General features: G+C 40.7%; 4 protein-coding genes across 4 annotated transcripts; 2 read left to right on the top strand and 2 right to left on the bottom strand.

Moving 5' to 3' along the window:
• Positions 1-522: 522 nt before the first annotated feature.
• LOC135163922 (uncharacterized) lies at positions 523-1744 on the bottom strand. Its single transcript, XM_064123829.1, has 3 exons — positions 1236-1744; positions 836-1127; positions 523-755 (listed from the first exon to the last, which is right to left on the bottom strand). The coding sequence occupies exons 1-3, from the start codon at positions 1614-1616 to the stop codon at positions 523-525; spliced, it is 906 nt and encodes a 301-aa protein (XP_063979899.1). The 5' UTR covers positions 1617-1744.
• On the bottom strand, positions 1695-7420 carry LOC135163923 (uncharacterized). The gene is made up of 3 exons (XM_064123830.1): positions 5986-7420; positions 4301-5915; positions 1695-1815 (listed from the first exon to the last, which is right to left on the bottom strand). Exons 1-3 carry the CDS (start codon positions 7418-7420, stop codon positions 1695-1697), a joined length of 3171 nt encoding a protein of 1056 aa, XP_063979900.1.
• A 4277-nt stretch (positions 7421-11697) lies between these two features.
• Positions 11698-13019, top strand: LOC135163397 (uncharacterized). The gene is made up of 2 exons (XM_064122797.1): positions 11698-12614; positions 12698-13019. Exons 1-2 carry the CDS (start codon positions 12154-12156, stop codon positions 12744-12746), a joined length of 510 nt encoding a protein of 169 aa, XP_063978867.1. The 5' UTR covers positions 11698-12153; the 3' UTR covers positions 12747-13019.
• A 495-nt stretch (positions 13020-13514) lies between these two features.
• Positions 13515-16500, top strand: LOC135163262 (uncharacterized). The gene is made up of 2 exons (XM_064122528.1): positions 13515-15192; positions 16078-16500. The coding sequence occupies exon 1, from the start codon at positions 13564-13566 to the stop codon at positions 14209-14211; it is 648 nt and encodes a 215-aa protein (XP_063978598.1). The 5' UTR covers positions 13515-13563; the 3' UTR covers positions 14212-15192; positions 16078-16500.
• Positions 16501-21550: the final 5050 nt, after the last annotated feature.

Here is a 21550-nt window from a genome sequence, read left to right on the forward strand (position 1 = left end):
CGCCAAACCAAAGTGTTCCTGGCACGCTCCTGCACAGGTTACAACAACCATTTTTTTTTTTTAAATAAAAACGAAAAACACCAAAAACACTAAAACTTGACGAGGCACTAGTCGTCGTCGGGGATGGTGATGGTGAAAGAGGACGAATAGTGGGACCTCACGGTTTATATAACTTTTGCCCCACTATTTCGCCCTCAACCCTCTAAACCGTAAGTTAGAGGGAGATGAGGGTAAGGATATATGCGGGAAAGACGAGGAAAAAGTCAAAATTGTTCTCTAAACCCTCTAAACAACGAGAAGGAAAGAGACAATAAACGAAAGCCTACAGGACGCCGACGAAGAAGAAGCGAGAGAAATTTCTCCTAGCTTCTACGAGAAAAAAAAAGGGCTGGGGACAGGAGAGGGGAATATTGGGTCATGCCTAGCAATAAAAAAAAAAAGTCAAGACTCACAGGTAATGCAATAAAATGTATGACTTTTATTTCAGCTATCCATAAAAATACAAAAATGTTTAATAAATTTTTAAGCCGAACGGTTACTGGGTGATAACGGGGTGAAATCAAGACTCTGGATGACCAATCCTTCAACATCATCATCCCCGCTTTGATCCAATTGCATCGCAATTTGATCAAGCTCTTTTTGGCGCTGCGTTGGAGCCCATCGCCCTTCGTAATCGTCCTCGCGATTCCTTTGTTCTAGATTCGCGCTCAACGCAACTAGAACGGCCTCGATTTCCTCGATAGTTTTTCGCGGTTCTGAAATGAAAAAAAAATACAAGATTAGCTTAAATCAATCTAATCTCAAAATTCATATGATTGATTGATTGAATATTTACTTTTCGGGGTTGAGGTCGCGAAATTCAATGGTCCAAGCTGAGCATCTTCACCCTCGCGTTCCAGGATTAAATTGATGACTGATGGAGTGCTGGGAATGATCTCGATCGATGAATCCAATTCCATCATGGGCTCAGGGATGATATCCTTCGATGTGTTGTCCTTGGATCGATTTTTTTCTGATTCGCGAGCTCTAAATTGTCTTTGTTTTTCCTTAGCTAGTTCGCGACGTTTTTCGCGAGCGATAAAGTCGGCCTTCTTTTTTTCCGCGAGTTTTAAACGTTTTTCGCGAGCCTGTATTTTTTTCAGATCCTTTTTCTTATCAATGTAGTTCACTTGATTGAATAAATCAAGATCTTTTTCTAACATATTAATCCATAACTTTTTTTCTTCTGTACTCACTTGCATGATTTCACTTGTTTTTTTATTATTGACTTTCAGGATTTTAGAGCCACTTTGAGTGCTACCGGCTGATTTATGGCCCAATCGTCTGGTTGAGTTTTTTTTCTTCATCTTTTCAACCGTTTGGAGGTCAAAGTCAATATTTATGACAGGGGCTGTCTTGGAAATTTCACGTCGTTGGAGTTTCACTTTTTTCACTATTTTTTCAATTGATCTTTTCTCATCACTGTTATATTGCACTACACGATCACTAATTATCTTAATTCCGTTTTGATTGGCCTTGTTTCCACCATATTTAGATTTTTTAGGTTTAAAAGTTCCAGGCTGATAACCTGATTGATAACTGGATTTTGGAGATGAGTTCATTTGACTTGATGTCATTTTGACGTAAAAAACGTAAATGCAGTAAAATGATCTCACTGGGGTCCTTGATGCATCCCTAGTTTAGAGGAGGAGGGGCTAAGTTTTCCACACTTTTTTGAAGATTTGCCCTTGGTGGGGGGTCCTTTGCATACTTGATGGGGGCGGATGCTCGAGTTTTCCTTTTTTTCGCCCCCCCCACTTGTTTTGCATTTGTTGGCTATTGAAAGGAAAGGTCAATGATTGGCCCATTTCCTTTCTTGTAGACCAATGTCTCCTCCCCCGCAGGGAGATAATATTCTTCCTCACACGCCCTAAAAAAGTAGTACCAATAGAGTTTTTCCCCCACTCCTGCTTTGCATAATCTTGTGTGTTCTATGCAGTCGAAAAAACCATTTGACTTCGACATTTTATATAATAATACATCACTATTATGCACAATTGCTTTAGTAACCACAGCCAAAGTTTTTGCATTTTTCGCATATTTCCTTTCATTTAATAAATTCGCGATTGCAATGCTTCTCAGTGATGGAGGATTATATCTCATTTGAAAATTCGATTCGATTTCTTTATTAGATTCTGCAGGTTCTTCATTGTAACATACTTTAAAAGTCGTACACATGTCTATGCCCTCATCTTGAGAGTGTAATCTATCCCTGCGATATCTGATATGGATTTTATTCCATATTTCACCGAGAAATTTATATTTGCATACACAAGAAGGATCAACAAGGAAATCTTCCACTTCGCATTCCAATCCTGACCCTATCGCGATTTTCCGCGCTTTTGCTGGAATGCACATGTCATCACTGTCTAGGTAATCATCATCGGTATATTTATCAACACATACGCGTACTCTTTTCTGGCGAAATTGAGGCTTTTGTCGTCCCTCATACGATTCGCGACCCGCGAGATATTTTTTAAGGGACTCTAAATCGTAACTTTCAAAGTTTTTAGACATTTTTACTATTGCAATGCCTTTTAACGAATGACAACAAACGCGTCACTCGATTTAACAAAAAAAATCGGTATAGGAAGGTTCCATGGTAAGAGTGGGGGGTGCCGCGCAACATACAAAAACCGCGAAAGTGGGGCGCATGTGTGACGCCGCCGCCGCAGAACTCCCTGCGGTGGGGGATAATGTGTGACGGTTATAGGTCTGTCATGCGTGAAGTGGGGGATTCTGTCCCCTCCACTCTCATACGTAGCGCTATAAAACGCGGGTGCTCGCGGTGGCTTTGATTCAGTCGTCCTGATTTCATGCATTCATTTTTTCAACATGGAGAGCAACAAACAAAAGGGATTCAGTGATGCTGAACAGCATGTGGTCTTGTCTCAAGTTATATCTTTGAATAGATCAGAGACAAAACAAATTCGTGTCGGCTTAAAAGTTACGTGTTTCGGTCAATTCGTCCCGGTTGTGCAATTTATGGGCGTACGCCCGAAACGCGCCATATTGTCAATGACACGAGAAGAATGGACCCTTTTTTTCAACGATTTGGATGCTGTAACCGATTACTTTGACCCTGAGAAGTTCCACCCAAAGATCAACCACAATCTACCTGCAAAGGAATTTGGGGCCATTAACGTGAAATTCCACCGCAGTTTTGAAAATCCCTGCGTGACCTTTGTTCGCAATGATGATGCACATCAGACTCCCATAATGATGATGGGACAGAGCATCATTACATTGAAAAACAAGGCTGCATGGATTAATCAGTGGCTGGATTTCTTGGAGACATTGCCTCTCAAGGAATATAAGGAATCGCTTGTACAATCAATTAAAGGAATTGCTATGAATTATATGGATTATAATAGAATGCCTGCCACGGAGAATCTTCATCATCGCATACGCGTAAATTTCGAGGAAATTTATCTCATGGCTCGCGATGATCTTCGACGTACAATACCCCACGAAAATCTTGGTTATTTGTATCAATTATTTGGAGAATTATTCCATAATTGTTACAATTATTTGGATAAATTCGCGGGAGGGGCTTACAGAATGCCCTCATATTGAAAAAAACCATACACATATGATTTTATGTAAATGATTTAATCTAGACAAAGATTTGTAAAATGTATCCTATTATTATTATGAAATATAAAAAAAAAGATAAAATTTAAACCCTATGTTTAATTATTTATTACAAAAACCCTCAACATCTTTTCAGGTACAAAAAAGACGGAAGGCAAAAAACATTTTTGAACTTTAAATAAAAAAAAAAACCTTTTAAAAGGAAACAACATGCAATAAAAAGAAAGAGAAAAACATAGTCAAAAAAAAAAGGAGACATCGTTGAGAACTTTTCCAACGGTCTTCCATAGCCTTGAAAATTTATTAGCCTAAAAAACCTGTAAAAAAAAGCATTCATTTACTGCGCCATTCATGCCAGGGCATTGCGCAATCCTCCATCTAAAAAAAAAATAATGGGCCAGTTTCCCTTAACACGTGAACGACATTCCATTGCATAACAATGGAATGCTTTCAGGCGTTTTGGGACCTGCCCGCATTCCTTGCCACCCCCCCACCACCCACTTCCTGACGAACAATGACATTTTTTGGGGACCCTCACCCCAGGGGGCCCTAGAGCGGCGACGTCCTCCTCAAAGGACAATGGGGAAAACGTGTTCGGACACGTCTGGAAAAAGGGGGGGAAGGGGGGCGATTCCTGGAAGAAAATTCGCCAATCGTGCCCACTTACTACTGCTGATTGATGAGTTCTTTGAGCTGTTCCTCAGAATCAGCTCCCCCATAGATATCGTCGACATATCTCCCTTTTGTTAGAGAGACAGCCGCCAGTGGATATTGATGTCCCTCGTCCTCCACTAGTTGTTGAAGAACTCGTAGAGCCAACCATGGTGCACACGTTTGCCCATACATCACCGTTGTCAATTGATATGTGATGATTTTCCCCTCCTCATCCTTCCATAGGATTCTTTGAAGATCCCAGTCTTCTTGATGAACCTTGATGTGACGGAACATCTCCACAATGTCCGTTCCGACGATTAATGGAAAAGTTCTCAACCAGATGAGAACGTCTGAGCCTTCCGTTTGCAGTTTTCCTCCTGCATGAAGTATGTCATTGAGTGACACTCCTGATGTTGTCTTGCTGGAACCGTTGAAGACCACCCTGAGTTTTGTGGTGATGCTGTCTTCCCTTAAGACACCGTGATGAGGCAGATAGTAGCTCACTGATGGTTCTGATTCCTCTGAGACACGTCTCATGTGTCCCAGATCCTCATATTCCCTGATGAAGTCCTTGTAGAGTTTCCCATACTCTTGATTTGATTCCAGTTTCTTCGCCGTTCGATTTAACAATTGTAGAGCATGTCTCCTAGACTCTCCCAATGCTGATAGTGATGTTTTGAGTGGGAGGCGTACTACGTACCGTCCCTCACTGTCTCTTGAATGTGTGTTCCTGAAGTGTAATTCACACTCCTGATCGTCTTGATTGAGAATAATTTCCTTAGATGATGAAAGTTCCTCCTGGACCCAGAATTTCTTAAGAAGATCCAACAGCTGCTCAGTCGGAGATTCTCGTACTGCAGTTAGAGAAGACTTCGGCTTGCAGTCTGTACAGCAGACCGTCCCAGAAACTATCCAGCCAAAGATGGTTTGTTGCGCAACAAGTTGATTATCCGGAGATTTGATAACCTCATGCCCAATGATTTGACCATAATGATCAGCTCCGATGATGATGTCGATAGGACCAGGTTTAAGATAGTTGTTATCCGCCAATTGAAGATGTTGAAGATGATTTGCCTCTTCCTTTGCGCAGTGAATTGATGGTAATGTTGATGTGAGCTTGGCCAGGATGTGGGCAGTGATTTCGATCTGATTTTGATCGTTGAACCGAGATTGAAGTTTGACCTTTACTGCTCCACGAGTCAACCCTGACTCCAGGCCTCCTATTCCAAAGACTCTGAGATGTGATGATGATCGACGAAGACGAAGAAGTTGTACCATTTGATCAGTGATGAATGTGACCTCTGATCCCTGATCAATCAGAAGCCTGACCGTATGATGAGAACCTGTTGATGTTGATGCAAGTGCTTTAGCTGTTGCCAACAGCACAACCCGTTGACTCGCTGAATTCGATGATGATTGATGTGTGACCTTGATGTCAGAGGACGACCCCGATGTCTCTGATTTCGCCAATGATGTTGCTGATACTTGAAGATGACCAATTGAACTCTCAATTGATCCCGATGCCTTTGATGGTGATTCACTCCCCTGTGAGATCTCTGAAGAGTTGAGAGAGTCGTAAATTCTCTCTGTCTCCGTTGAACTCGGTGATGATGATGTTGATGATGAACCTAGGGATGGAGACAACCAGATGAGGGGCGTATCATTTGCCAAAATAGAGTAATAAAAATGATACTTAACCTCTCGATCCGGACGCTCCGTGATCTCCCTGGTTTTCCTCGATTGCTGAAACTGATGGTCGACTCTTCTGTCTTTCCAGTTCCTGGCGATGTTCGAAGGACCCATCATAGATCAAGGTGTGATGTGGGCCCTTGCATTTCTGGCAATGACGTGTGTCTTTGCAGAGATCCGCCCGATGAGGACCAAAGCAATTGTAACACAACTTGCTGTTGGTGATGAATTCCCTGCGTTCCAGTGGAGTCTTAGCCATGAACTTGTCACACTTGAACCCTAGCCAGTGTGAACCGTCACAGTGTCGACAAGAAGGCCCTGATGATGATTGCCCTGATGACTTGTCGGTGTTTGATGAGTTTTCTGATGCCTGATAGGTGTAGATTGATGATTTACCCATGGCCTTCTGCGAGATAGAGTTCTTAGCCGAGATGTTGACCTTGGATGTCCTCACCGGATCTTCCCTCTCTACGTTCTCCAAGGCTCGAGCTCTGGCCTCCAAAAACTCGAGGAAATCCTTGAGAGGACGGGGATTCCTTTCCGATCCCAGATGTACTTCGCAAGCCTTCTTGGTGTCCAGATCGATGACCCTTCTGATTACTCTTGATACAATCATGTCCCAGTGTTCCACCGGAGCACCAAGAGTTTGCAAAGCATCCAGAGCTTGATTGACCTGATGAACCAAGTTTGATAAGCCTTTCGCTGATTTCTCATTGATTGGCTTGAGATCCAAGATGTGATCGATATGAGCCGAGATGATTAACCTAGGATTGTCGTAATGACTCTTGAGTTTTTTCCAGGCGATCTCGAAGTTCTCCGCTGAGACCTGTAGATTCGAGATCATATTGTATGGTTCCCCTTTGAGTGCGTTCTGGAATCTGATCATCTTCTGAACAGCTCCCACCTTTGCTCTGGATTTGACGATTGAAGTGAAGACATCTTCGAACGTCTTCCACTCCTCAAACTTCCCATCGAAGACCTTGCTATCCAGTTTAGATAGATAGTCCTTGTCGCTTTCCTTTTGCTCGACCTTGATCTTCCTGATCTGAGCTTGTGACGATGCGATTGCCCCTATCGCTATTCCGTAAATCTCCATGACTTCTCCGTAGGTGTCGAGCGTGATGTAGTCCGATTTAGCCATGTGTGATGGGTATGCCTTGATGATGTTCACATGGTTGGATCGGAACTCCCCATAGTGTGTCTCGATGATTCTCTCCCTCCCCTTCAGCCGTTCCGGTGTGACCATATCTACCGTGTACCCTTGGATCGTGGTGAGGGTATCCCTTAGACGATCCTTTAATTGAAATTGTAGTGCCAAGAGCAGCTCAAATTGTGTCTGATCCATATCCGCTCCATGATCTGATTGATGGACTGAAGGGGTTGGCGTCTTTCCCCCATTGCTCTCCTGATCATCCTCACTCTGACTATGCTCCGCGTCAGACATGATAATCCTGATTTATTTTTGAATTAACTAAATTCGTTGATGAAGAGCCCTGTTGTTTACTTTCCGATGATCCTAACCGCCTTGTGATGAGGGAAAACCCGGTTGATGAGAACCGCTTTCCACAGATATGAAACCACGCCGATGAGAAACCCAATTTGACCTTCTGTTGATGAGAACCCCTGATAATATTTTTCGACTTACTGTGATATTCGTGTTTTCGAGATGAAAACTGTCCAGTTGTTCGAAACTCGAGCGCACGTCGAAATCAAAATAACATTCCTCTGTTGCGATCGCTTTCCCTCACTCCCGATCGATGACGTCACCACGTCTCCGAGTTCCAATGTTAATGTTTAAATTAATCGCCACTTCACTTAAACACTTCCAAATCCGGCTCGAAGGACCATTTTGTTAGGGATTTGATGATTTTAACCGGGTAGGGTGGATTGGAAGCGGAAGTGGAGAGATGATTTTCCAACTCAGGATGGTGACAAAAAACACGTTGATTATGCCGTAAGGCGATCCAATATAATTTAACCCAAATGTACACTTTTTACACGTGATAACTTTCCAATAATGATGATGATGATAATTATACAATATTCGATGATAATGAACCAAAATTGATATAAGAAAAGATGAATCAATCCGATAACGCCACGATACAAAAACCTGATGAGATCACGATATTTGATGCGATTTAGTTGATGGATGAACACGATGTGAAGTATGTGGTCAGAGTAACCCCTCATGGCACCCGAGCCCACTCCCGAATTATTCCGATGGTGTCCGATCGACCCAGTGCCCTGGATCAGCCTTAATTTTATACAATATTTAAGGTGCAAAATATCTTGGAGCTTCGAAAATAAAACTGTTGTATTATGATAGGATTAGGGATTCCGAAATGTCTGGAAGAGGTGGAGACAGAACGAATGCGTTTATGATGGAGTTAGAATATTTCAAAGTGTCTTGAAAAGTTTAGAATAAAACGAATCGGTTTATTATAGGATTAAAATATTTTTGAGGGATTTTTCGGAATGTGCGCTTCGTCATTGAAAATGATTGTCAGCGTTTTTCCCGCTGAATAATTATGTTTTTTTCTACTGGTTTCCTTATGTTATTATTTAGAATATTGCTTAATTTGTCAACTTGTAGTTGGCCTTTTAATGGTAATTCTTATTCTTACTGTCACTCTTCGGGGTACTTGCCGCGATAGTCTGAATAATTCCAATCACACGACTAGATAATTATGGGACCCTCCTCTGAAATTGTAAGTCTCAGGTATATCAATGGATACGGCAAGGTGTCTCCCAAACTGCTGCAAACGGATAGTAAGCCGAAACCAGGAATTGTTTGTTGACTAAAATTTTGATACATTGAAACAATCGAACGGGATTCTATTTACTGATTTAATTTATTAATACAATGGTAATGAGGAAATTGCAATTTGAGGAAACTGCATATATCACCAAGAAAAACGGATATTAGTATGAAAAAGGGAGAACAAGTTCATAGGTCTTGTCTCGACAGAGTCTTAACGGGTAACTAACAAAAATCTATTGTTTGAGGAGTTTCTGAATTTAGGGTGGATGTGGGAGGAAATTCTGGTGAAGGATCCACTGGTAGAGGATTAACCCGGGTGGAAAAAATGCACTTCACTGTTGAATGTCTTATAAAAGTTTATTGGGGCCACGTGCCACCAAAGTCGAGATTTTTACACTGTTTTACACTTAAAACCGGTGATGTACAAAACTATATTTCGATAAATGTCTATTACACTAATTGATGATCAATGTTGAATAACTATAAATTTGGCTAATTAGGCCTTCTATCTCTGAAGGAGATGTACTCGGTGAATTTCTGATTGTACAGGGGAGATTTTCTCGATGTTGATAAACTTTACCGCTCGCGATGAATATCTACGATAGACTGGGGCGAGTTTTCGGACTTCCGGGGTCAGTTCGGGGTCTAGTGACCTGAGGTGTCGCTGCTGACCTTTTGGTTTCGACTGGGGGGCTTTACAACTAATTGCCGCTAAATCTTTACATTTCAAACATCTATCTTAAAACTGTTATGTCCGGAGACGTTGTCAGCGTCGGAGGACAACTGTTATATAATGGAGTTATTTACAGAAAACAAGAATTAGAAATTTTGATATAAAAATATAGAAAAGCTAAATTAAAGATATGAAGAGAAGCTAAGTATTTTTATATTTGAAGTTTTATTTGGACGACGCTAGGTTTGTTTTTCGCTCTTACTTTAATTAAGTTGTTAGTTTAATTGGAAAAGGGAATAAAGGAACTAGGAATAATCAAATGATTCTGAGTAAATTTTATTCTCAAAAATTATCTTCTTTATTATCACCCTTTTCGATTTACAATTAACAATGAAATTATTTCTATCTAGAATTTTATGTAAATTTGATTTGATGAAAAAGTATTAACGGTAAAATATTTGTCCCCGAATAGTTTCTTAGAGAGTTGATTAGCCAATTAATTTGGAATTGGAGAAGAATATAATTATTTTTTTGAGACTCACAGTTCAAGCGTGTAAAGGTATGCTATCCCTTATGTATCGGGAATGTGTGGATCATTCGGTGACACAATCGTCTTTCTTCACCAGAATCAGAATGGCTTCTGATCCTATCATGAATACTTCTTATTCATGCCACGTTCACCCACTCGCTTATAATTAATGAACAATGTTCTTGAAAAGTTTTGAGAATGTCCACAACCACAGAAACTGATGAGTTAGTTCTCTTCAAATGCAAGAAACACTCCTACTTTCGATTAAAGGATGCAGTATCCCTGTACACTTCCGACCGTTTAACTATTTATTATGGTCAAATAGACTACCACGCACTATATCGATTCTATCTCGAATTATAGTATGGGAGGCCCGAAAGAAACAGATCGATTCCGGAAAGTAATTTCCACCAAGTCAAACTATCGCTCCGACGGTTGCTTCTAGACTGATTTCGATTTTTGATTTTGGGGAGCGGATCGGTTCGTGGTGGTTACACGAATTGGCTTCTAATTGGTGGAAATGATGGCGTGGTTTTCCCACTACTAATTCTTAGAGGGGATCGACCTGTCAAGTCAGCGGTTTTGGCAGTGCATGATTTCCGCGGTGGAGTTCAATGCTCTGGCATGTGTCGTTCGTTTGTTAGGGTGAATGCACTCACCTAAATGGCGAAACCAATTTTTGGATGACGTGGTGTTTTTGTGACTGGGATGGTGAAATTGGATGTGTTTTTGCAAGGTGGTGTTTATGGTTTGAGGAATGTGTTTTCCTTGTGGTTAGTATCTATAAGAAATGCGGGAGGAACTATTGATAAAGGGTTTTGGATATCACAAAACTATCACCTTAGATTATAAGGGAGTGACGCGAGAGGATGGTCTTTTCAAACAAAGAGGGGAGAGAAAATTTTATTGATCTGTTGACGGAACTAAAAGCATTTTGAGTCTATTATAGAGGGAATAATATAGGAAAAATTCAGGAAGGGAAGAGTTTTGGCATAAGGTAATTTCTACCTGAAACCCAAAAATGAGACAAATTTTGACGGTTTATAACTACTGAGTGCAAAATGGAATTTAAGGGTTTTTAGTAATCCCCAACGCATTAAGGCAAACCTGAGAACTGTAAAAGGCCGTCTTAATATTCTATATATAATGTTCACGGCCGAACAGTGGGACGAGAGCCAGGGACGTAGCTACCTAGGGGCTAGGCGGGGCAGTGCCCCGGGGCCCTCAAGCTCAGGGGGCCCTCGAATCCTTACCAAAAATCTCGATCGAACTGAACATTTGGAAATTTTTTCCATTTTCAAAATAAATATGACAGGTTGCAACCCCACTTCAATCATGACAACTCAGTTGGGAGAAATTCAAAAGTTATGCCTAGGGAATTCCTCTAAATTCTTTCTGTAGGTTGGCAGTGTTGTCAATTTGACAGAGAGTGATATGTGCATTTTATTATTCATCGATGTGAGGGGGCTCCGTTTGTACTTTTTCAATTGTACTAATGATGAACAGTAGAGAGAATTTTCAAACGTTGAGAGCCCCGGTGTGCAGGGATCCAACTGTCGAGACAAAAATGTGGCTGTACATGTGGACCCAGCGCCCATGTACAGCTTACCTTTTTGTCTCGACAACTGGATCCCTGCACACCGGGGCTCTCAACGTTTGAAAATTCTCTCTACTGTTCATCATTTGTACAATTGAAAAAGTACAAACGGAGCCCCCCCATCGATGTGCGTTTTATTGTGAATTCGAGTTAAGATTTTTTTTTCGAGAACGGTTAAAAAATTAATGCTGTATCAAGAGTAAGTAAGCTAATGTCAATAAACTTTTTTGTACTGGTCAATATAGTGGTTCAATTTTATTTGATTTTACCACTCATATTGATGTCCGTTAAGTCAATAAATCGTGTCAAATCTATAGATTTCGGCTACAGCTCATTGTATAATGCGAAATATCGTGAAAAAATGCAAGTGACCTGCAGTAGGTACATTAATTCAGGTCAGCGGCCAGGAGATCGTTCATGGTCTCCACCGTTAAATGTGGTAACACTAACGATGATAATTGTTTTTCCGGGGATTCCCCAACGACACTTGTAGCGTATCATTGGGTTTCTCTTTCCTTTTATTTTACTTTGACGTCGTCAGTGAACAGTGAGTACCTACCTACTCCAGCACAATCGAATATTGTATTGTTTAAATAAATTAGAAAACTAAAATTATGGATAAAAAGAAGAAACCCAGTGGTGCATTTAAACGTAAACAACGTCAAGAAAAAGAAGATAGTAAACAAAAATTGCCCAAAATTGACAAGTTTTTTAGTCAGCCTTCTGCAAGTACATCTGGCCAAAATATTTCTATTGATAGTGACTCAAATAATGTGGTAACTGCAGTGTTGGTTGAGAAGCCTACTGAAGAAGATTCGACAATTATTGCAGTTGGAGATACCTCCGCCGCCGATCATGTGAACCTGGATGATGTTTGCATGACACACATAAGAGCGGAGGGTTTGGAGGAACCACAGACCTCTACATTTTTCGAAAATGTGTACGACAAATCTTCTTATGACTTGGGAAACTTCACGAACAAAATATTAAGTGATAACGAAAAACGTCAAATTCTTGATATCGGGCCTTTACAGCCTTCAGGACCTTTTCCAACAGACATCAACCAGAACAATAGGTGTTTTTCAAAATCGTACTACGTTTCGTGTTCTAAATATGGGCCAGTTAATCGTTTTTGGTTATGTTATTCCAAAACACTAGACGCTGCCTATTGTCAACCCTGCTGGTTATTTGCTTCACAGAGGAATAATGTTTGGTGTGCGGGAATTCGAGATTGGAAGCATTTATCAGAAAGAATTAAACAACACAGTTGTTCGAGTAGCCATTCAGAAGCATGTGCTGTGTATGAATTGTGGAAAAAAAACGATACTAATACTATCGACAAGGAACTTGAAAATGAAATTCGCAAAGAAGCTTCATTTTGGAAAATGGTTCTTCAAAGGTTATTCGATATCATACTTACCCTAGCAAAGAGTTCTTTGGCTTTGAGAGGACATCAAGAAGACTTAAGTCAGGAAGGATACCACGGAAATTTTCTGTCCTTTGTAGAGCTTGTCGTCCGATATGATCACATTTTGCGGCAAGTTTTGGATATGCCCAAAGGTAATAATAATTATTTCTAAGTTTTTTTTATCTTTTTATTTTGTTTATAATTAGTAACTGTTTAATATCAGGACTTTTTTGAAATTGTGTTTTTTTATGTTGTTAGGATCTACAAGATATCTGAGTGCAACAATTCAAAATGAAATGATTGAGAGCTTAGGGATCAAACTCGAAACCCATCTAATAGCACCAATTAGAGCGTCACCGTTTTTTGCCATCATAATCGATACGACACAGGACATATCGAAGGTAGATCAGCTAAGCATTGTTGTGAGGTATGCAGTAATAACCAGATCGGAAAATGGACAGCCAATTGATATAGAAGCAAAGAAGTGTTTCTAGACTTTTATGCAGCCATCAAACATGGCGCAGTAGATTTAGTCAACCAAGTGAAAGCATTATTTATCGACAAAAATATTGATTTAAAAAAATGTGTGGGGCAAGGCTATGATGGAGCCAGTGTGATGAGTGGTGTGTACAATGGTGTACAAAAACATATCAAGGATATTCAGCCTAACGCAGAGTACGTACATTGTGCCACTCATAATTTGAATTTGGTCATAAATGATGCCGTTAGCAGTTGTGTGGAAATACAGATTTTTTTCGCAACGTTGCAAGATTTATATAACTTTTTCGGAAACAGCATCAAACGTTGGGATCTACTGTCAAAATTCACTGGCGAATCGGGGACCACTCTAAAAAAACTAAATCCGACTAGATGGTCCAGTAGGGTCAATACGATATCTGCAATAAAACTTCGTTATTTTGATATTATCAAAGCATTAACAGAAATAGTTCTAAAGAGTCCTAATAAAGATGAGCGTAGTGAAGCAGAGAGTATTAAAACGAAAATGCTAAATTTCGAGTTCGTGTTGCTTTGTGAATTCATGCACAGTGTATTGAACGACATCAATTATGCATCCAAAACTTTACAAAAATGCGACATCAATTTGGGCGAGGCGAGTAAAGTTTTAGCAGAGATCAAAGCAAAGTTGCAAATTTATAGGAATGATTTCGAATTATTCAAGTGCAAAGCCAGTGAAACTGCAAGAAAATATGGTATTGTTACCCATTTTCAAGAAAAAAGGCAAAGAAAAGTTAAAAAACTGTAAGGAATTTTTCAAGAATTCCTTAAAACATCCCGGGATCCAAAGAAAATATCCAGAGGGGGGTGAGTACGTCGAGAGAGAGAGAGAGCGAGAGAGGCTTAGGTATAAATTCGGGTTAAGAAATAGAGCATTAGGGTGAGCGGGAGGAATAACTCCCCAGGTCATGCGGGTAAAAACCCGAAAATTAGATAAGAAGGAGTGATAGAAGTTCGTGGGATCGGAAATATTAGGGACGCGGGGACCAAGGGGAATTTCCGGTTATGAGCCAAATTTACCGAGCTACGTGGAATTCCCTGAGGATCACTCCCCCCGTTTAGATTTTTTTGGATACGTGTAGGAGTATGAAAAATACCGCTCGATTTAGGGATCAAGAGGGAGGGGGAGATACGTTTTGGGTTTAGGGTGGCAGACCTAGGGGCCTAGAGCAGCCCTAGTAACCCCTAGGATAGCCAAAAGGCTGAATATTAAATAAATAATGAAAAGTTAGGTTTAGGGTAAAATTTAGGGTTCCCACTTTCCTCTGATCCTCGAGAAAACAACCAGAAGGATCTAATCGCGTTCCGTGGACAGAATGTTTAAGAATAAAGAGAAAAATAATAATAAAGAATCATCTCCCGATCCAGAGATGCTAGGAGGGTAGAGTAACCCCATTTGAATTTCGAATGCGGTTGGCGCGCGTGCCTCCGGTTGACACGGAGACGCCAGCGCCATTACTGCCGAGTGCGACCGCAACTCGCCTATTGCGATTATTCCATTGTCGGAAACACGTGTGACGGACACTAAATATCGAGGTGCAATTATAAGTAAAATTCGAGTGCAATCAGGTAGTGAAAGCTTCTAGTCGACGCAACATCCAGTTAAGAAGACACCCTGGAGGCCAAAAGCAACAAGTTTTGCCCGAGAAATAAGATCAGGGAGGTTATCCGTTGGATTTTTGCCGGTCGTAGCCGGTCAACAATAGAACACGTGGGTAACGAGCCACAGGTGAGATTGCATCATTAATAGTTAGGTTAGAAGTAAAAGAATATTTACGATTTTATTTTTAATTAACTCCTCATCTCGATGCCGTTAAAGTTAACTCATATTATTGTTAGAGAATAAGATCTGTGTTAATGGAAATATGCCACTTCCCTGGGCGAGGGGGAAGCGGAGAGAGTTTTTGCCGTCTTCCTTGGGCGAGGGGAGGCGGAGAGGGAATCGCCCAAAGACAATGGTGCCAAACGGCACAGATTTTTGGGGAAGAAAGTCAGTTGGATTTTTGAATAGAAAATCGCGGTAGGGTTTTTGATAGAGAAGAAGAACAGTTCGGTTTTGGACTCTGAAGCGTACGGTAGGGAATTTGATAGAAGAAGTGTCGGTTAGACTATCGAAGGGTACGTGTCGTAGTGAGAGTGATCGGTGTTGATTGAATGCGGGGCGATTAACTAGGAAGGGTAATCGCGATGCGTGAGTGATACCCATAAGGAATCACCACGAGAATTTTAATCCTCTGAGGTAATTTAGAGGAATTTAGAGAATTATGTTGCCTCCCGATGGGTGGAGGAGATTTCCGCGATATCCGTTTCGTTTATAGGGATTTGATAATTATTTAATTGGAAGTAGGGATTTGCTCTGAGCGATTCAGAGAGAAAACAATTCAAAGGGTTAATTACGCTAAAATTTTGAAATTTCGAGCCTCGTCTTTTGCGTTATCTCTCTCGGCGGACTCGTAGGTATTTAAAAGAGATTATGATGTATCACTTATGGTTATTTAGGATTGTTTAAAGGATAATAGTTCTTTCGTTTCTGATTATGATTAATTATTAAAATAATGTATTAGAATTAATTGAAACATTATCAAAGACATTAATTAAATTTATTTATTGAAAGTTTTAGGGGTTTTGTTATTTTCTTTTGTGGATGAAAGTGCGACGAACCACCTCCATCCGGACGACGCCCTCTCTCCACAACCTACCCCCTGAGCAGCGCGGGCATTCAAGGTCTTCCCATGGATTCGTAAGCAAAGCTATGTGTTTTTTTAGTTTTGTGAATTTTGGTTTACGTTAAGAATAAGTTTATTGAGACTCCGGTTTGTCGTCCCCGGTAAAAAGGACGGCTGGCGCCCAACAAATGTTGCTTACGAATCCAGGGGAAAGGGCAGTTAACGGGTTTTTCTCAACCCCGAGGAAAAATCTCGTTACAAAACATTTTGATGAATTAGCTGCTGATCACCGATTTCCAAACCGAGAAAAAAAATTTAAAATTGAGATTTTCAATAATGTACTAGACACAATAATATCTCAATTAGATACACGTTTTATTGGTATGAGTGCAGTCTGTCATATATTCGATTGTCTAACACCAACATTTTTATCACATGTTGATGAAGCAACTTTATTACAAAAGTGTGACGAATTCCAAAGAAAATATTCAGATCTAATAGGTCCTAGTTTTTCACTTCAATTTATTAATATTTACCACCTAGTTTTACCCAAACTAACTCAAGCATGGACTATTCACCAATTATGTAAGGAAATAATGAGCAAATATGGAGTGCTAGAATGTGACCGAACGGAAGTATTTACAGCACTGTTATTATTTTTTACAATTCCTGTCACTTCTGCAGCAGCTGAAAGGTGATTTAGCAAATTAAAAATAATAAAAAATTATTTAAGAAATAATATGGGCCAAACTCGACTCCGACATTTATCACTAATAGCAATTGAAAACCAAACCGCATCAAGCCTGGATTTGAACGAAGTCATTGATACTTTTGCGAAAACTAAAGCTAGAAAAAAATTGTAAATATAATTGTTATTTAGTCAATTGGTATGCCCGACCAATATAATAATAAACCCTTGAATCTTCTCTATTTCGTTTTATTAGCCAAACCTACACCAAGTATTAATTGTAATTTATGTTGTTACTGTTTAATATTTTTATTACCTGCCCTGCAGTGCACAAAAAAGAGCTTAAGTAGCTTAGGATATTTAAAGTATTTGTATATTTCATATTTTTATTTGATACAACCTAATCAGTTTACACAGCAGGGGGCCCCATTTTTTAATTTGCCCCGGGGCCCTTGGTTACTTAGCTACGCCACTGAAAATATCCATGGAACTCTTCAAAACCGTATACCAGGAAATCAGTGATACCTCAATGCCCTACAATGTGTTCTTCGGCTCTGCAACCGTGTACTTCGAGAAAACCAAACACGTTACAATCAGTTCCAGCAGTCCCAGACATGACTCTTCAACATGAAGCGGACGCCACCATACCCTTCTCGGAGGAACACAACAGATAACATTTTGAATTATTTCCCTTCTCACTCTTTTGCTTTTACTAATTGTAATGATGCTGCGAATGCTAACGCTAATCCTCGCTAATCCTAGTTCAACCGTTCTAGTTCATCCTCACTAATCCTAGTTCAGCCGTCCATGGCCAATGGAGCATGATCTAGAATCATTACTTATGTCTGTTGTAGCAGACGGGCCTCATCACTTATGTCTGTTGTAGCAGACCGGCCTCATCACTTATGTCTGTTGTAGCAGACGGGCCTCATCACTTGTGTTTGTTGTAGCAGACTGGCCTGATTACTTATGTCTGTTGTAGCAGACGGGCCTCATTACTTGTGTCTGTTGTAGCAGACTGGCCTGATTACTTATGTCTGTTGTAGCAGACTGGCCTGATTACTTATGTCTGTTGTAGCAGACGGGCCTCATTACTTGTGTCTGTTGTAGCAGACGGGCCCCATTACTTGTGTCTGTTGTAGCAGACGGGCCTGATTACTTGTGTCTGTTGTAGCAGACTGGCCTGATTACTTATGTCTGTTGTAGCAGACGGTCCTCATTACTTGTGTCTGTTGTAGCAGACGGGCCTCATTACTTGTGTCTGTTGTAGCAGACGGGCCCCATTACTTGTGTCTGTTGTAGCAGACGGGCCTGATTACTTGTGTCTGTTGAAGCAGACTGGCCTGATTATTTATTTTTACCTGTTTCACTTAACTCTATCGCCTTTGAGTTATTTCAGGATGAATGAATGTGTGTATGTGTCAAAATGAATTTTATACGCTTATTTTTGCATAATGCATGTAATAATTTCGAAAGCTTTCGAAAAACTGCAATCTTGTGTTGTAGCAGACCGGCCTCATCACTTATGTCTGTTGTAGCAGACGGGCCTCATCACTTGTGTTTGTTGTAGCAGACTGGCCTGATTACTTATGTCTGTTGTAGCAGACGGGCCTCATTACTTGTGTCTGTTGTAGCAGACTGGCCTGATTACTTATGTCTGTTGTAGCAGACTGGCCTGATTACTTATGTCTGTTGTAGCAGACGGGCCTCATTACTTGTGTCTGTTGTAGCAGACGGGCCCCATTACTTGTGTCTGTTGTAGCAGACGGGCCTGATTACTTGTGTCTGTTGTAGCAGACTGGCCTGATTACTTATGTCTGTTGTAGCAGACGGTCCTCATTACTTGTGTCTGTTGTAGCAGACGGGCCTCATTACTTGTGTCTGTTGTAGCAGACGGGCCCCATTACTTGTGTCTGTTGTAGCAGACGGGCCTGATTACTTGTGTCTGTTGAAGCAGACTGGCCTGATTATTTATTTTTACCTGTTTCACTTAACTCTATCGCCTTTGAGTTATTTCAGGATGAATGAATGTGTGTATGTGTCAAAATGAATTTTATACGCTTATTTTTGCATAATGCATGTAATAATTTCGAAAGCTTTCGAAAAACTGCAATCTTGTGAAGTTTGAATTTTTGGTTGTTGCTTTTAAACTAGTTACTAGTAGTTGTCTGCAGACAAGTAATTTGAAAAAGTAGTTGCTTGTTATTTTCATTGAATGACATTCTCATTTAAATGTTTTTCTTTTCTTTTCTAATTTGAGGAAATCTCTGTGTTGAGTTGTTTTCAGATACTGTACCCATAACGGAAATTTTCAAGTGAACCATTCTGCTGTTTCAGAAAATGAACAATGAAAGTTCGAGTCAAATACTGACATTCACACCCTTAATGAATAAGTCAATTAAGAACACTTTATTCCTCTTACTCAACATAACCCATGGAAAATTGTAACAAACACTTTCGATAAATTATGATTGTATAGAATCAAACAAATATTAATCGGCTGTTCTTTAGCGTTGATTTCTGGGAGGTTTTAGCTAAAGAACAGACTGGGGCCCTCCCTATGTGGGATCTTGCAACGCTCAAATTTTTCAGTTTGTCATAAATTAAAGCAACAAATCCTAGAGTTGTAAAACCTCAAATAGTCCCTGGTGTGATTGCCGGGGCGCCAATCTTTTTGCGGACGGGAGTAGTGTTACGTGTCCCCCTTCGAAGACTCCTTCATTTGTCTATGATCTGAACTTCCTCAGAATCACGACTGTCTTTTGGATATAACATTAGTCTTGTATGTCTCTCGTCGGAGCTCTGAAGTGTCACATCGTAATACTCTTTGTAACTAATAATCCGCCCCAAACATTTACCAACCTGTGTCGTCTTTATTCTTCGCTGGATATAACAATATGATACGATTATAGCTTTAAAAAAATCTACATTTTTATTTTTGATTATAGATTTGTCGTGAAAATGGATGCGGTTTTATATGCAGAATTTGATTTAACGATGTCCAATGATCGCAATCTTAGCACAAAAAAATACAAAACTACTAGTGATGCAGTATTCACATGAAATATAAATAGATTTAAATCAAAATCGTTCATTTCACACTTTAGTTGCCATAGACCTATCGTTTCAGTTTTAGAATTTGATGAAAATGCTGATAATAATGATGTAAGAGTTGTTGAAATCATGGATTAGAATTGATAAATTTTGTATTTACTATTTACTAATATTTACTCATTTAAATAGCACCACTTCCTTCGAATATAATTTCGATATTATTATACTTCATGTCCATTCAAAAAGTGACCACATTGCTTTGATAAACTTGATTTTTTATGTACAATTTCTTATGTCGGGAGCGCACCTAAAAATGCTCACCCAAAAAAGTGCCCAACGCGCCATAAGTTCAAGTTTTCACTTCTGCCTGCACTCCCGGAGTGCAACGAGTTTTTTTTAATTAATTAAAGAATGATGGATTTAAGCCGATACACTTTGTGGTTTGAACAGACCGAAGATTATGGAATTAGGTTTGGTTTAACCGCGGATTGATTGGACAATTAATTTACTAAACACTTTCGACGTGTGGTTCTTTCCATGGGAACGATCATACTACTACTGAGGTGATGAATGGGTCAGCCAGTCTCGTCGGTGACCGGAGGTCATCCGAATTTGGCCGACGAGGCTGACTGCTCTCCGTCTTCAGATTTAAATCTGAACATTCCGCCAACCTTCGTCATCTTCAGAATGACTGACGAATTGAGTCCGCTGGGAGTAGGTCTAGTTGTCCGTTGTCGATGGGAAGGAGACAGAACTGTGGATAGGCCTCTGGAGCACTGATGTGACCGTTTTTAAATACACAACTCTGATGACTCCGTCATTGCCAGGATGAACCGCCTGGACCCGTGCAAGTGGCCACTTACACGGTGGAAATCTCTCATCCGAGATGAGAACGACCGATGCGATGGTGATGTTGGCTCTTTGATATTTCCATTTGGGATTGGAGTGGAAACGGTGGATGTATTCTTGCGCCCATCGTCGCCAGAAATCTTGCACCCTGTTGGTGATAAAGTGCCACCTGTCGAGACGTGGAATATTTTCCTCGAGCAGTGATGGCTCCGGAACCGTGGTGATGGGTCCGCCGATGAGGAAGTGCCCTGGAGTGAGCACTGAAATGTCCGCTGGATTGTCCGAGGTTGGTGCAATGGGACGAGAATTGCAAAAACAATCTGCACCAGAAGAGTTGTAGGTTCCTCTAGGGACAGAGTTGAGGTCCCAATTGTCCTTTGGAGAGGGTATTTGACGGATTTAACAGCCGATTCCCATTTTCCGCCGAAATGTAGAGCGCCTGGTGCATGGAAATTCCAGGTGGTTCCGTCTGCTGCTAAAGCAGCCCGAATCTGGTCCGATTCAGCCGAGGCCTCAGCAAATAATTGATTCAGGACTCGATTGGCTCCGATGAAGTTAAGCCCTCTGTCACTGGTGATTGAGGCTGAGATTCCTCGTCTGCCGGAGAACCGTTTGTAGGCTGCTCTAAATGCTTGGGTGGTGTATTCCGTTACCGCTTCGATGTGGATGACTGAGGTGGAGAAGCAGAGGAAGACCGAGATATAGCCGTGCTGGGACCGATGGCCCGATCCTTTCCACCGGACTATATTTAGTGGGCCGGCAAAGTCGACTCCGGTATAGGTGAATGGCCTGGATGGTTGAATGCTTGGTGGTGGCAACTGACCCATCAG

This window comes from Diachasmimorpha longicaudata, chromosome 6 (assembly GCF_034640455.1).
Source record: "Diachasmimorpha longicaudata isolate KC_UGA_2023 chromosome 6, iyDiaLong2, whole genome shotgun sequence".
Lineage (NCBI taxonomy): Eukaryota > Metazoa > Arthropoda > Insecta > Hymenoptera > Braconidae > Diachasmimorpha > Diachasmimorpha longicaudata.